At 36.1% G+C, this 17877-nt stretch overlaps 1 protein-coding gene across 1 annotated transcript in view; it reads left to right on the top strand.

The window, feature by feature from the left end:
* Nucleotides 1–17877, top strand: part of LOC150088795 (uncharacterized) — a 157629-nt gene that overhangs the window by 44820 nt on the left and 94932 nt on the right. The window contains exon 2 of the mRNA XM_090370903.1: nt 10100–10574. Coding sequence (XP_090227029.1) covers nt 10334–10574 — 241 coding nt within the window. The 5' untranslated portion in view covers nt 10100–10333. The remainder of the gene's footprint in view (nt 1–10099; nt 10575–17877) is intronic.

Below are 17877 nucleotides of genomic sequence, written 5' to 3'. Positions count from 1 at the left end.
ATAAGAGCTCCTGATCATCTGCCCTACCATTAAACTCAAGGATGCGTTTAAATGACAGGGCAGGGTTCATGGATTCGTAAAGTTAAAACGGGAAACCAAGCAATTTTTCATCATGGCCAACTGACCCATTTGAACTGCCCCTTCCCTTCCCAGCAATGCTCATGCGAGAGTTAGAGGAAAAGTAGGATGCTAATAGGTCAGCTTTATTTTCAGATGAAACTGCAACGAAACCAGAATGTAAAAGAGATGGAAGTAAGAATGGGCACGAGTTCTGGTTAATAGCTTTTAATAAGAGATGTTTCAGTAGAATTAGTGATAGTACCGTACGGATAACATACACATAATTGAAAGTATTGACAGTTAAGAAATTCTAAATTATATCCTCCTTTAAAATCTTCCCTCTATGATGCTTCCATTCCAAAGTTAAACCAAAAGTTAATAACGTAATTAATTGTCTTCCTTCCCTCTCCAGGAGGAAGTAGCTGACGCATTGCCAATCACTTACCTAAACACGCAGAGAAAAACCGTTGGCACTACACATTTCCTTTTCTTGTTTTTAACGTTAAGGTTGAGCTTCAAACGATAACATAGTTTGTTTCCAGCTGCTTTTAGGAAGTGACGCTATTTGTATACGCCAATGACGTCATTTGGGTGTATGAAGCAGATGGTCCCAACGTACTTTCGTTTCGTTAGTAAAACAGACTGACGTGGAAGCGTATTTTCAGTTCGACATTTATATTATTAACAACACAATGGCAAAACTGTCTTCCAGAAAACAACATTGATGTATTAGACCATCCTAGGTGAGTTAATCGTTTCTGCAACCCACGTGGTTTAATTATTCGTCAGCTATTAGCCAATTTTATTTATGTCAGCAAAGCGAAAAACAATTGTAGTCATTCTGGTTAGGCTTAAATAGCATTAATACACTCCTCACGGACTTGATTGCCTTGAATGCTTCAAAACAGCCTAACTGAGACCACTTTATCATAGGGATTGATAAGCACGCAAACGTAGTCTGTAAAAATGTAGCTGCCCCTGTATAAATTGCATCCATATGCACACTACAATAAAAAGTCACATGTGGGAGATGAATACACCTTTTTGGCCAATGGGGCTCAATGTAGGCGAAGAAATTCTAATTCACTCATCTTTTTTTATTAACGCCTATCCCTTAAGATTTTTCATAAGGGATAGTCGAAGGGAGACAAGAATACATAATAATCTAAAACCAAATATACTTTAAAGTCAGGAGTTAAAAGTAATAAAATATAAGATGTCTACAGAAGTTGATTAATTCTGGATATTGACCAAAAAGATTCAATATTTAGAAGTTTATATGGGAAAAAAAAGGCAGATATATGGAAGCAAATAGATGAATCAGAAAGATATGTAAGGAATCTTATCATATGTTTAGAAATTTTTACTTGATACCTTATCTTTGGCTAAAACATATTGGTTTTATCTGAATACAATACTACTTTTGATATTAGTTTCAGATTACAGCACGTTGTTTTGTAGTGAAAGACAACCCTTAATTCCCCTCTCACACAAATATGTACATAAAAATTCAACAAAAGTCAAATTCTCATGGAGGTTTTATATTCAAATTGGCAAAAGTTATTTTTTTATGAAATAATCCAGTTGAGCTGATGTACTGCAAATTCTTTCGATGAGGTAGGTCTGTTCAACATTGAATAAGCGAAATGAATTGTACTGGGAGGGATCCCATTATTAATTCACTTGCTTTTAGATGATTAAATGTCATGGTGAGATAATTCATTCAATTACTTGTCTGCCACCTCATTATGTAAAACATTCCGATGAGAACGCTTGGTTCTACAAGCGTTTTCAACCGGTGATTAGGTATATTTAGTGGTATGGGTCTAATCACTGAACCAAACTACTTTTTATCTAAGAATGCTAATTCTTCTAGAAAAATTTAAAAAATTGTCCAGAGGGCCTGCGGCTATTTCGATATCGACACGCTATTGCAGCAGTTGTGATCTTTTTTTTTTTTTTTTTTTTTTTTTTTTTAACCTAGATAATGTCGGATATCCTAAAAACAATCAAGAGCCTCTCACCATCGCAGAAGAAACTGAATGGAACTAAAAGAGTTTGTTTAACGTTGAGGCCAATGTAATTTTTCTATTTAGATCAAATACATACGCAATAATAATTGAGGTACTTCAGACACCTCGGCGGAACTAAGGACGTCTGGGTGGGTATAATAAGCCTCTCTTGTAGCATAAGTGCAAATAATTATAGTAAACTAAATACATTTTGCATTATATAAAAAATAATTATCCATGCATCAGAGGTAATAATTGCATATCAACGATATTTTGTATTTAGATTTCTTAACACCATCCGATATCTAGGTTAATTCCATTTTGCTATTTGCAAAATAGATTACAAAACTCAACATTACATATTATCCTGTGGCCATGCGGAATTCTTTGAGAATTACAAAGATCTATTTTTGTGGCTGGCGTTCCACTTGAAGTGGAAGATTGTTTGAGTTTCCAGGATAGCTGTATGGCACGACTTTTAGGGTTCTAGCTGTGGGGAGGTCAGAGGCACCGCAAACTTCGTGAACTTCCAAGGTCAGTTAGTGACCTTGGAAGGTGCTCACGCATCCACACGCTGTTAAATAAACCAACATCTATTCCTCTCGTTTTCCACCCCTTTTTCAAGTGCAGCGTATTCTTGAAGACGCTGTTTTTCCCTTTGTACATTTTCTTTTTTTGCTTGACCCAAATTAATTTAGTATTTCAGGTCAAAAATAATAACACGTTTCTAATCCTTCTATTTATAACCTGGTTTTAAATCCGCAAGATTCCTTTCTCTTAATGAACACAATACGAGGAACCGCGTTACCATAGCAACGAAGTTTCTTCGCTAGATAAATGACCCATTCACGCAAACTTCTCAAAACAACAAAAGAATTTTGCTGTCAGTTAGAGCGATGGTGTAAATCACTGCCAAGTGACAGCTCAGAGAAACCGTTGACCTTAAAATAAGAATCTTTGCCAGTTATCGGTGAGGGATCCACACAGCCGCTTCTATTTATAGTAACAGACAAGCAATAGAAAATAATAAAAGCGGAGACGGAGTAACCTCCCAAGCTTAACTGCTTCGGTATTTAAAGTCAGAAACAGGTATGACTAACAATGAGGAATGCGTGCAGACCAAAGCATGATAGAATCAAACACAGACGTGCCACATTCAAGCCATCTGTGTTTCCTTCAAACAAAGAAATGGCTACGTTTAAGTCAACGGCAATGCCCTCTGTATTGTTCTTAAAAACTTGCACTTAACTAGGTTTTAAGACCTGGGAAGTGTATAGGGATGTATCGTGGGGCGATTTGGAGAGGACATTGCTTTGGGAATCACTTTTATTCAATTAGCATGTAACCGCTTTTAGGAACAGTATTTGGGTGGATCATTGTAATTTCATCATCATCCACATCCGTGGGCACTCCTTTGTATATTACAAAAAAACAATTGGTGCAGTATGGCCACAGATGCCGATGCGCCTAATAAATCCCCAAACAAACAATTGTGGGCGATTAAAATTCATGCGTCTGTGAGAAATTTTCAGTTGTTATGATTATAGACAGACACTCAGTAAATTCTTTAATAGATACACTTACCTATTAGCAAGTAGACTCTCCACTCGTCTGACAGGACAAGAGGAGGTTGTCCTCCGTTGGCTGGGCGTTATTTGGTTGTTGGACCAATCTTGCTACAACTTAAACAAACCGACTATACGTTCAAAGTTACTTAAGTCTTTCATCTTGCTCATTCTCGAATTGAATTTGCATATACAGCGTCTCCATATCTGCCCACCTGCCTTACATCGCGTTGTACGAACACGTGATATTCTTCCTGGAGAGGCGCCTCATTTCATGAAGAGGGTAGGTTAAAGTGGCCATTCAGTGTCTATACAATTTGATCAATTAGCATTACAGCTATACTGTGGAAATAAAGGAATACAGTCAAATGCACACACATCATAACGTTGATGTTATAAGTTAATAGCAGTCCGAAAAATGGCATTCTGAAAACCTCCAATGAGCTGTGCTCTTCTGCGTCTTGGTGAGGATCACTATTGATTGTTCCACGGATTTTTTTTTTTTTTTTTTTTTTTGAGGAGAGGGATGTTCAGAGAAAGTTCTTTCATCATTACTGTTGGTGTTTCTATGATTTTTTTTTTAGAATTTGTCCTTTTTTTGTGAAGTTTGGTTGAAATTCTTTATATGGGTTCAGCTTTAGCTTAGCACCAGATAAAAAGATATAAAATCAAAGGGTGGAAATTTCACGATTTCCATTATCGTTTACACTTTCATTTACAAATTTCATTTCATTTACAACTTCATTTCATTTCATTTCATTTCGTTTACAATTCTATATCATTCAGATTACAATTTCAAAAATGTATCCAGGACGATTTGGAATGTTAATGTGATTTTAAATTCAACCTTTGGTGAATCCAATCTTCCAGCCCTTCGTCTGCAGAACTACTAGAATAACTTAAAATTTCTGAAGTTCTTTATTTAAATCAAGTAATTCTTTTTCCCACGTGTTTAAAAAAATCCATGATCTTTTGTTACTAATATTTTGCATTATTAGTTTTTTCTTGGGAGCCTCAACTGAATCCTGTGACCACTCACTTTAAGAATCATTTCCTCATTCCAAAACTAACTCTAGCTCTTCTTGAGTTAATCTCCTTCTCCCCAAAATATCTTGGTATTTGGTGGGGTTCGAACTTCTAAATTTGTACCTTTGGGGCCTTCTACTTACTTGCCCTACCCTTAACATGAGTTTCTTCTTAGAAATGGCTCTCTCGTATTGCTTTGGTTGCGGAATCTCAAAAATTACATCCATTACTTTAATCCCTAAACTCGATCAGGCATTCCATGCAAAACAAAATTCCTTTCGCTTGAAGCAGAAGTTACCAACCGAATACAACTTACTCCTAAAACCACTCTGCTAGATGTATACATCGGTTTTTGATAAATACTGTATGTGAGGGGAGGGGAAGGATCATTTTTAATGTTAATATAAATATTTGAAAACATAAATTTCTCTACTATTGCCGCTTCTATATCTGGGCACCAACAGACAGTGCATTTACATTCTACGTTGTGCAACCATCTATTCTCTTTCTTTCCAAAGTATCTGTAGTGAGAAGGGGGAAGGTAAGTAGGACAGCATCCAACCGCTTTGCAGGTGTTGTCGGCACTTTTATGGTTGACATCATATCATCAGCGGTACATCTACACAATAATAAAATACATTAAGGAGAGAAACACAATACTAAATCATATACGTATGAGATGGATGATAAAATAAAAAATAAGGTTGTGCACTTTTTTTCAACACTATCTGACCTGGTAAGGATTAAGAACCGGAAATGTTATTGTTGAGTGCAATAAATACAACAATCAAGATCACTGGACACTGATGAATAACCATCAGAATAGCTGCTTGCGGTCCTCAGAGACACAAGGGCAGTATAGGTGAGCGTTGATGAAAGAGAGAAATTAGTTTTAGTCTAAAAGATATTACAGTCTGCACCAACAAAAGCTCGAAGATTTGAGTCTTTCATTCAAAGGTGGCGCTGTTTGGCATTTCATCTTCGACGGACTTTGAGATTCAGCTTAGCAGACTCTAGGCAGACAGTTGCAGTGCTGTAAGTGGTGGGGGAAGCTCTCTTTCCCCCACCACTTACTGCTTCTTTGTCAGACAGAGCATACCCAGTAAGAGAGAACGAGCAAGAATTTGGTGATCTCATATTCTGTAGCAACAGAAAATTCTCCGGATTTGTTTTAATGTTTATAAAAATACTTTCCATGTAGCACTTGTAGAAATAAATAGTTGATCCCTTTATTAAACATAATCTAAAGCTTAAATTTTAGATTCTTTTTGAAAGTAGTAAATCAAATGAACAAAGTGAGACTTTGAACATCTGATAATGTAAAAATTAATGTAAATTAATTAATATTTTTGTATTAAAACAAGTTAGTTAATATAATAATAATTGCGGATTCGTATTGGTCCGATTTTAATGAAATTTGGGAAGGGTCAACAAATCTTTCTAAAATTCCCAAATATTGATCCGATTTTAATGAAACTTAGAATGGCTCGATAATTTTTTTTAAAAGACCCAATATAAAATTCCATCTACTAGGAGTCGAGCAGTTACATTGCGCACGGACATGGTAAAGACTAGGCATGGCCCTGGTATAGCGGCTCATTTTGTGGGCCAACAGCTAATACTGGAGAACCATCACTTAGGAGTCAGCCCTAGTCTGTTTTTAGGTGCGGGACAAACGTCTATAACACGTATTCACACTGCGCCCCTGAAAAAAATGTATTTCATTTTTGTGCTCCTAGTACAAATTCGCCCATATCTTGGCACGACTTTGGTTATTCTGTACATATTCTTTTTTTCTTTTTTCAATTCATAGACTTTTTATATCTGTGATTCTTTCTGTAACTCATTTTCATTCACAAGACACATACTGGTCTACCAAGACAATTATTCTATTAATTTTCTTACTTGCACAAAATACTTTGCCAACAGTTAATTAACAGCTCTTTAACAATTTTAATAATTTCGACATTACATTTGGATAATAATTTTCTGCCAACGTAGTTGTGTAACCTTACAAAAACATCTGTTTTATTTTGCATCAGTGATTCTTTAATTTATGGTAAGGTAATTTCCTCCTCTAAATGTGTTTAATGAAAAATATTTATGCTGGTTAGGCCATTTCCGCTTTCCAGATTCAAAAGTAAGACAGTCTTGTGTTAAAGGGTGACACAACCTGGATAGCAAGGTCATGTTTGTTAACAGCAGGGGGGGAGGAAACCTTTTCTATTATATGAGGTTTAAAATAAACAAGGTCTTCAGATTTACCTAACACAATTTTTCTACAAGAGTTATTTCTAAAACAAAATATGCCGGTTGTAGAATTATTATATTTTTTATTTATAAAAAACCTTTTAAGTAGTTACATAAAAATTCCATTCGTTATGGTAACTACCCCCTCCCCATCCAACCCTGAAAGAAATGCGACTAGCCTTTCAGTTCATAGTCATTTATTTTCCTAATATTACATTATCTAATGCATGAAATCTCCTGGGGAAATACCGGACATACTAGAAAACAAAACGTTACATCTGCATGGGAAGCCACATTTGTTTATCGACTCTGGATTTCCCAGAAACAATATAAATAAAATGCAAAAACAAAATAACTAAATAAAATTGTTCTTTGAAAAACTGGAGATTAAAGAATTCGTTTATGGACTTTGAATCTCCCAAGAAACATAAAAAACAAGTTAATTAATGTACGTAGTGCGTTACATAAACAAATTAACTGATTTTTTTTTCTGTGATTAACAGAAGCGAAAAGAAAAATAATTAAATATCTTAATCAATTAGAATTGATTCCATCTTCAAAGACAGAGATCAATGTCTGATGCAACCGCAGATGTGCCATCATGTTGGAAATACTCTTCTCAGCATTCCACGTCATCCAGTCTATAAGCCTCTCGAACATTTTCAGAAATGCCGGCTGTCTGCAATCACAACATTCGACATTTCACACCTACCGCTATGTGGTTTGTCGGTTGCACAACGTCTCAAGAAAAATCAACTCCCATATTAGGGAGTTACTCAATAACTCCTTGCTTGAAATATTGTCCATATTCCTGTCTGAATCAAAATCGAGTTTGAAATATTGCTGAACAATCAAGCATCTGTTATGGATTAGCACCATGGCTTACTGAAAAAGCGAATGGCGATACTGACTTCGCATGCGCACGATATGTGCTGCCGTCTAGGAGGCCGAAATGGAAAATTTTTTATTATCGATATCAGCGATTCTGGTTCCAAAAAAAAAAAAAAAAAAAAAAAAAAAGCATTTGTTAAGAAAATTTCAGAACTACCACAAAATCGTTTCTAATACAGCATTTGAAAAGTCGTTTAGAGTTTTGTTGGATTAGATACAAAACTCACATAAACCGCTGTTCCCTTTTCTTGTAAGTCTTCGCATACAAGGGGTACTTAACCCATTATTACTTCTTTTCTTATAAGGTTTCGTGATTGAAATAACAGGAAACTGCTTCTTGCTGGCTTCGGTTGTGCGTGGTTACGTCATAGGTGTTGGCTGGGAAGGGTAGAGACAGTCACGCGCAAGTCTTCATGGCCTAATACTTTTTAAGTCATCGCCCCATATACTTAGAAGTTTTCTTTAACTCTGCTGTTGCAGAGGATGGTAAAAATCTAACGTCTGCATTTTACAGGTGACATCATCAGACACCAGTTATAAAGGTTCAAATTTTTTTTATTATTTTTTGTATGTGGTCTGGGAATGCAAAGAAAAGTTTCTTCTTTTTTTGTTTTGTGTATAGAATATAGAACTGCTAACCTTTTAATTTCTTTTGTGCTTTAAGTACCATTTTCAGTTATTAAAATTATAATTATGATAAATGATACAAAAGTTTGATGTTTGTCGCCATAAGCTGTCTTCACAGGGTTCCCCCTCCCCCTTTTACAATGAAGGCGAGACGTAAACTGAGTACGGTAGTTATCGCATCTCAACCCACAGACGGGTCAAAGAAGAGATTGTGCAGAGCCTCCGGGTTGTTTTTGGTCTAGTGAGGTGGGGGAGAGAAAAAAAATCCTCACACGTGAATTCTCAGTGTCGTATTCCAATTTTCTGGAACTGATAAGAGTCTACCTTGGCAGTATATAAAACAAAAATTGATAAATGTGGTCACTATCATAAAAGACTTTGAAACCTTCCACTTCAGTGTTAAACGCATTTGTAAATATAAAAATGAGTAATTTTCTAACAGATGGATCTTTTCAAATTTCATCACAGCATCTTTATATCGGTTCTTGGTGATGAAGCAAGAAGAAAATCCCGGATACAAACTTTGGAACTAGGAAATGTGATGTCATTACTACGCAGACTAACTGTAGATATAGTGCTGAGCATTATCTAAATTAGTGGACCATAGATCAATCATGAGTATAAAATGATAAATCGTGTTTCATTTTAACCAAACTTTAGTCGACGATGTATACTACGAGGATTTTTGAAATACACGGTTAACTTAAGCATAAAATTAGTCTGATAAACTGAGTCTTCACAAAGAATACATATATACCTGTAAGTTATACGATTTATATTTTTTATTGTTAAGTGTAATACTTCTTAATAGGATACTTATAGTGACCTAATATGTATATACAGTAGCCCAGAAAAAGGTTAACTGAAAACAATGGATTGCCGGTGGGTCACTAATGTACTTAATATTGCGTGATCTGTACGCTGTCAATTAAAAATAAAAAAAATAAATAAATAATGCACGGCCCCTTGCAACTGTAGAACTGGTTTATACACAGAAGGTGCAAATACCTCTCATCCCTTAGGAAGTCGTATCGGTGTATAAAAACGAACTATAATATAATCATTCATAACATGTATATTGATAAGAAATATAATTAATACAGATAAGTTACATTAATATAATTTTATTATATTAATGCGAAGATTAATACAATAACTGGAATTTATTTATAAATTATAAACCATAATTTTTTTAATAAACAAACATTAATTCCATCTTATTTAGTGGAATAAATGTGTGTCACTAGAATGAATTATTTGGCCAGTAACAGAGGCGGAGAGTTTGGTAAAGTTTAAGAGTAACTGGATGGTCACTTTTGTGGATGTAGAAAAAGTCTTTCGTTGCATCATTTGGCCATTAATGATGTACTGTATATAAATTTGACATCTCCTCTTGCAATTTAAATCGTCACTGGGTTGTCAAATGCTGCACTGATATGGTTACCTGGACACCCTCTGAAGATATATATATATGAGTGAGTTATACATTTGCACGCATGAATGCTTTTAAATTATAGGTTGTTATACAAGCGTGTTTATTTTTTCACTAAGCTTTCTCTAACAATGCTGATATGCTAGCCTGCTACCTCATAATCATCACAATCATTAGTCTAAGTATCAATCCTGATGGAATTGTTGGCTTAAGTTTCTTTTGTTTTGTTTTTACAGGTGATCCACGTTAATCTTATTAGTCATCTAACACGTTCCGATCTGGTGCATTTTCTGGGGCATCCCATCCAACCACAGACTGAGCCGTGAGGGTTGAAGATCTTTATAGATACCTAGCAATACAGCTGACGGGAGAGTCTCGGCTACAAATCCATTAGTCTGTGAAGTCCTCAGCCTGGAGGAAGGGCTGTTCAAAAGAACGCCACAGTCGCCTTGACAACCACTGCACGAGACATGCGTCTGTTCAAGAAGCGGTCACCCTCCCCACCTAGGCTAGTCCGATTAGCAGTGCTGCCTTCAGAGATGGAGGAGGGGCTAGCAAGAGACACAAGCACTGTTGCCGCTTCAGGCATGAACGGCACGCTAGGCATGGACTTGCGACTTACCCTACCCAGAATTCCGGGTGAAAACTACTTCGAGGATTTCATGGCGTGCACAGCGTCCGACATGGGTACACCGCGCAGAGCGCGCAAAGGTAAGACGATCTTTTCAGTTTTCTGTTTAGTTTACTGGAGTTAGCTATCATTTCTCAGTACAGGAAAGTGTTTGCAAGTACTGAAATTGCTGATTCATTAAGTTATTGGAGTGCACGGTTACAAAGAACACTTTAATAGCACATGAAACTTATTCGCCGTTCCCTTCGCAAACCATCCGTGCAACATAGTTGTCAGCGTCTGTAAGAAGGGTTGTTTAGCAACAGGGATGACGGAGCTATAGTTAGTGATAAGACCTTATTTTCTTCTCTTTCCAAGAAAAAATCGAGGCCAGCCACAAGTTGTGATAAGAAATGCGTGAGATAAGACATTTTGTAATCAGATGATGATTTAGTATAACCTTGCAAACTTTGGAGATGAAGGGGACCCGATTGTTAACAAACAGTCCAATCCTCCTTAACCAAAAACATTGAAAAACTTAGTGCGAAATTTTAGCAGAAGAAAATAATGTGCAAGAATAAAGACAACTTTGTTAAAAATGTAAAGAAATACTGTTCATAAAAAAAAAAAAAAAGCATATTTCAAATCTTTAACAAATACAAATCTTAGAGTTTAAAAATCAAAACTACTGATAATTTTTAAAACTTCAAATAGAGAGCTTAATTTTCCATAATCTATTTTAAAAATATGATAAAGTAATTTAAAAATTGTACGCATCTTTACGTTCAATTTAACAATTTAACTAATTTTCGATTGAAAAGAATTTTATTACGAGTACATTTTGTATACAAATGTTAAACTGCCATGTGTTAACCCTATCGTACTGTACAGAATACGCACAAATATAAACTTTTCACGAATATGAGTTTTGTGATATCATTGCACATATTATTTGGCATTACTTCACAAATATTCAGTAATTTTCATTGAATGTATACGTATATATATATCTAAATTTTAATTAAATCTTACCATTATATATCAGCGAAAATCCGTATAGCTGAATTGTCAACAATTAGCCTCGTATCAAACTGTAATAGAAAAATATTCTGCGCCACCCATCGGAAATTAATATTAATATTATAATAATATAAATATAAATATAAATTATATAATATATTTATAAATGTATATGAAATATAAATGTTAAATGTATATAAAATACAAATTTATATTTATATTTACTGTATTATAAACGTTCTGCAGCCGTGTGAATTCGTAAGATTTCATCAATATATTAGAAGATTATTTTCGAATTCTTGAGTCTATGAACGATGTCACTGATGGCTTGCAGTTCAACTTAGCATAAAATTTCTTCAGGCATGAATGTCAGACTACTGTGATATGCACGCTTTATCATTTTCCAGACTGAAAAATAAATAAAATAAAATAATAATAATAAAAAAATACTTGTAACTGCGTATCACTTAAAACGACTCGTTCCTTTTGCGTCTATGTGAATCTCTGATCAGAGATTTGAAACGAATATGATCTAATTCATTTCATGCCCTCACTTTTCCTTCTATTTTGGTACATACACAACATTGAAATGAGTAATTTTACTTGTTCTATCATTGGTTGTTCATTCATTATGGGACTGTCGACATTAACGGATCTTTAAAAAAAGGGAAAATTTATGTCTCTAGCCAGAAGGGACAAATGAGCATTACATGCCCCTATGAAAATAATAAAAGGAAGTTTATTACAGTTTGTGCTCATATGTGAAGCTTGCACATGTTCTTCTCAGCTGTCACTGTTGTCTGTTATAACAGAAATTTTATGGAGTAAAATGCGAAATGAGGCATTCGTGCTGCCTGCAGGCCAAGTGAGACAGTTACCTGGCATGAAATGTTGCGAAATACTTGGAATTCTGCCATAAACTCTCCAGGAATTGGATAGTTCTTGTGCATAAAACTTTTTTTTTTTTTTTTTTTCCTTCTAACTGTCATATTTTAGAAGCAAACAGTTGAGTAATAAATATTATTTTAGTTGTCAGTGATTACTGAAATAAGTGGTATATGAGTGAAATTATTTGACTTGTCTGGATTATAACTTATATTGGGCTGTGTATATACGAGGCCTGTTCAATAAAGAATGATCATATTTTATTTTTATTTTTTATTTTTTTGCACAACATACCTTTATTAATCATCCATATTTTGAAAGTCCTTTTCAAACTAGTTCCCATTCGATGAAATGCACTTACTCCAACGTTTCTGCCATTCTTCAAAAATGTAGTGGAAGCCATGTTTGACATGCGTTTGAGAATCGCCTCCGATGTCTTCTTGTCCTCATAGCTCCTTTAACTTTTAAACTAAAAAAAAAAAAAAAAAAATTAGCAGGGTGCGAGGTCAGAGCTGTAGGGCATATGAGGAAGACATTTCACATTAATTCTGGCTAAGTATTCGATGACAGTATGAGCAATGTGAGATTTCGCATTGTCATGATGCAGCATCCACCCACCTGAGTGCAATTGTGGTCGTTTGCGAGGAATATGATCGTGCAAAGTGTACATAGTGTACGTGGATTGTTACGTAGACATTCAAGCATGTTGTATGAGACATGACATTCAAGTAATGTCAAGTTTCATCCCCCGTTATCACTTTGTGCTGAACCTCACCATCTTCAGTAACCATCCTTTGCAACTCCTGAAAAACCATCATGTGAACCTCCTGTTACTCAGGTGTGAGTAGTCCCACCCAGCGTGCCCAAATATGTGTCATATGCAAATGATCACGCAATATCATGCATGCTTTATATTGATATCGTCAACATCTCTTCCAGTTGCCTTACATAGGCGAAACTGTTTTACGGCTTTTCTCTCACGATTACAGAAACAATGTTTACGTTTCTGTGGTGACAGAAGTGGTTGAAGCTCCGGGACCGCCGATTTTTGTGATCGAATCACGTCCATCTTTAAACTTTCTAAACCGCCTGCGAGCTGTCCTATATGGAAGCTTAGATTCACCATAATCGTCTTTTAGCATTTCATACGCTTCAGCTGATATTTTCTTGAGACGAAAACAAAATTTGAGAGCAGTATACTGTTCCTCGTGTGTGACGTCATTATTACATATGCGAAACTGAACAGGCATAAACTTTACCGACCACTAAAGTCACACCGTGCGCACGAGTCAAGATGCAGAGCTGCTATGTTATGCAACTTGGTTGGGTCCTAAATTCCATTGCTCGTCCGGAAATAGCAAGCAGTATGGTTGTTCATGAAAAATTATGATCATTCTTTATTATATATATATATTTTTATTTTGTCCTCGCTTTTTCCCATTATATATGGGGTCAGCGTTTTTTATTGTTTTGGCATGCAATTTTTACGCCGGATGCCCTTCCTGACGCCAACCCTCACCCTTTATCCTATCTGGGGATATGCGGTGGTCATTCCCTAACCTTTCGCATCCTCTGTCTTTGGTGGTCACGGGCTCGAACCCCGGTTCTAATCAAGAAGCGTGTGCTACGCACTACTGCTCCTGCCCACCTGGCTACGGAGGCAATCATTCTTTATTATATAGCCCTCGTATATGTATATTTTTATCAAAACAATTTTTTTGGTAATATGGATCTTAGTATAAACAGATTAGCATCTCCTGCTGTCTCAAGGGTAACTTCGATTTGACGTAAATCAAAAATGAACTTTTTTTTTTTAAACTTTTCATATAACTTATGTAATTTGGGATCTGGCTATTTTCTATTTTAATCAGCTTGTTATACAGTTAGACATCTCCTCAGTTAATCCTGCAATGATTATCTGAGAACAGAATAAACTGATTTCATTTTGTTTAGTGGATAATCTGCGCTTTGTGATCAAAATACTGGGACACCGAGAGACATTTGTATAAATAGAATAAACAAGTTCTAAGTTCCTGCTCCGAATGGCCAAATAGAGTCAGAGAGAGGGTATCAAAGCCAGTACAGACCCTTGAACAAACAGCTTACCAGAACGGCGCACCTGTTCCCACAGGAGGCTTGAACTCCAATTCCGGCTCCTCTATATCAGGAGTGGCCAACTTAATGTGATGCGACCTTTTTTCCTTCAAAATGCGCCGCGATCTACCATCTCAAAAATTTCATTGCACAAGTTGCACAAATCGAGGGATGACTGTATATTTAAAATTCGTCGTGATCGACTGGAATTAAATCCGCGATCGACTAGTAGATCGCGATCGACTCGTTGGCCACCCCTGCTCTATATGATATCCGGGCCGTGGGAGCAGCTGCTCCGCTTGCTTCTCTCGCTATCGTATTCCCAGGAGTCAGAGAAGCAAGTTAACCTCTAATACAACAGGGATGGATAGATGAAAAAGCAAATTTCAGAATTAATCCAAAACGTAATTTATTCAAATTATTTACTTCCATAACAACGGATGGAAGCTTGTTCCCGTAATCAGCAACCCGTTGACTGAAGACAAACTTCTACACATCTATTCTGCAACCATCTTTCTTCCATTTAAATTTATGCTTTCTCATGTGCATAGTCTGAGCAAGAGGAAGAATCCCATCAGCATTGAGCTTGCTCAAACCATTCAAAGCCTTAAACGCCTCAATCAGATCAACTCGCACCTGCCTAGTTTCCAAACGCCGCAATTTGCAGAACTGAGACCTTTCTTTGTAAGAGCACCCATTTGTTCTCTTCACCAAACTCAAGATGTGGCTTGACCATTGCCTTGTACAATGGCATAATAAGCTCCTTATCCCTGATAACAAAATTCCTGTATATCATTGACAAAACCCTATGACCTGTCCTGATGGGTTCTCTGTGCTCTTAGAGAACTTCATATCTGACTGCACAATAACCACCAGGTCCTTTTCATTTTCCCTCACCCTGAATGTAGTACCACATAGTTGGTACATTACTCTGCGATTACTGCTACCCATATGCAGTACTTTTGTCAATGTTAAACTTCAATTGCCATTTCTCAGCCCATCCACCTAATTTTTCTAGATCTTGTTGCTGTAGTAGCAGCATACCTTCATTACTGTCATTAACCACCCTACCAACTTTTGTATCATCTGCAAACTTAGACATAAGCCTGATATACCTTCACCAATATTATTATTAAATACAGAAAATAACAATGGGTCAAGCACCGAACCCTGTGGAACTCCACTAATAACATTAGTCCATGAAGAGCAGTGTCTCTGAATAATCACTCTGTCTTTCCCATTCAACTATCACTTTATGCATAGCAGTAACTTGCCATTAATGCCACACTGCTCCAATTTGTACAGCAGCATTTTATGTGCAACTGTATCAAACACTTTCCTGAAATCCAAGTATATGATATCAAACTTATTTTTTGCATCCAGTTCCTTTGTTACTGCATCATAGTATCCAATCAAATTGGTCATAAAAGATCTCCCCTTAACGAACCCATGCTGTGATTGCAGTATAATTGCATTCCCGTCTAGATGGCACTGAATTACTTATTTAACCAGTGACTTCATTATTTTTCCTGGAACTGAAGTTAAGCTAACAGGTTTGTAATTACTAATCACTCATGTCACCTTTTTTATTCCCCTCTGTGAATTTGAGATACATTCTCACATCTCCAGAACACAGGGACCACCCCTGAATCCAAAGATGCTCTCATAATTATGCTAAGGGTTTACTTACTTCCTTTGCTGCCTCTCTTAATATAATTGGTTAGATCCCACCCATCCCAGATGCACTGTTTTTTTTTTTTTTTATGTTTAACTTCAACAATTTTTTTCCCACTTTCCTCTCCGTTGATGAAAGATCATTTAGCCTCCTGTTACAGTTTGATAAACTTCTGGTACCACCTCCCTAAAGAATTGCTCATGTGTGAATGTAGAATGTATATAACTCGAGTTCGGCTCCATGTGTGTGCGTGACATTCCGCTTGAAATTGAATGAGGTGCATTCTGCAGTTGAGTTTACACCTAGAATGCAGATTGATCAACATCATTAGCATAATCGATATTTTATAAATGGATTACCGTATGCCCCAATCCTTTTGATAATATGGTGTGTACATATGAGCAGAGAAAATACTATACATTGAGTAATACTGACATCCTAAAAGTGGGTGTTTTTCTTCTATTTTGTTTCATCAAAAAAGTTATTGCCTGTCTGTAAATTTTTCTAATGAGTGAAAGGGAAGAATGTTCTACATATGTATGATTGATTTTAATTGAAATTGTGTTCTGCGAAATAAATTCTAGAGCGGTTTATTCAGTAAGAAATTTTCAACAAGCAGATTCTAAAAATTCCTTTAAAAACTCTGGAATGATCCATTGAAGCTCAAAATTTTGAGCTTATACTATAAGCTCATACTATATACGTATACTATATACGTATAAGAAAGATTATACTGTATTTCAATCCACGTCCTTTTTTTTTTTCAGTAAAATGATTATTCCTAATTATCAAATATCAAAAACCAAGGTGAGCTGTATAAATCCAGAGTTAAGAAGCTTATATGTATTTTACAGTACTCTCACTTTACCTTAGTTTTAAGTGGTTTCTCTTATAATGTCTTTATCTCTGAATCTCATGCTTTAAAAGCTACATTTTAATCTAATTATCCAAACAAGATGTCAGTTTTAACAAAGGAAGAAAGGATGTTTGGAAAAAGATCCAATGAAATCCAGTTCTACCCTTTCAATATGGGCTCGGCATCTTCGCGAAGTAGTTCACAGGTCATTGAAACAAAGAACCATGTCATGAGAACAGAGAAAGATTAGTCCCACTCCCCAGGGTCGTCTAATTCCCACTTACACCATTAATCGGAATAATTCCTGGCATCCTTGACGCTATCGTTCTCTACAGGTTTATCCCATGTGTCCATTATTAGCGTGCTACTTGGTTCTGTCCCGTACACTGGGAACAAAAGCTTTTCAGTAGGATCAACTAGGCCATTCTACACACACATATAGATGCTAACCCCGTACTTTACATCCCGGCCGATGACGCCATAAAGGAATTCTTGAAAGGAGGACACTTAATACTCGCGTGGCTACAAGAGACGCGGCTGGTCAAAGTAAACGGTATGTGTGTAGCTCGTCATCACGTGAGCGAAAAGACTCCAAGGTTATTTTCACACCTGGTAGCGATGCTATATGACGGCATCAGGAAATACAGTAGTGAATTTCCAATAGGCGTCTACCAGTGGCTAGCTTAGCTGCCAGATGGACAAATTAAAAACATAATTTAATCTTGTTTTACAAAGAACATCATCACCACCGATTGTGCTAATACAATCATACAAAAATATGTCTTTGTATGATTATAAATCATTGCACTCTGACAGCTTAGAAAATAGGCGCATTGACCAAAAAAATATGAACCTATTCAGTACCGAATCAGAC

The sequence above is a fragment of the Mastigoproctus giganteus genome, chromosome 3 (assembly GCF_048544385.1).
Source record: "Mastigoproctus giganteus isolate SK-2022 chromosome 3, ASM4854438v1, whole genome shotgun sequence".
NCBI lineage: Eukaryota > Metazoa > Arthropoda > Arachnida > Uropygi > Thelyphonidae > Mastigoproctus > Mastigoproctus giganteus.
This window is presented reverse-complemented; position numbering and strand designations above follow the sequence as displayed.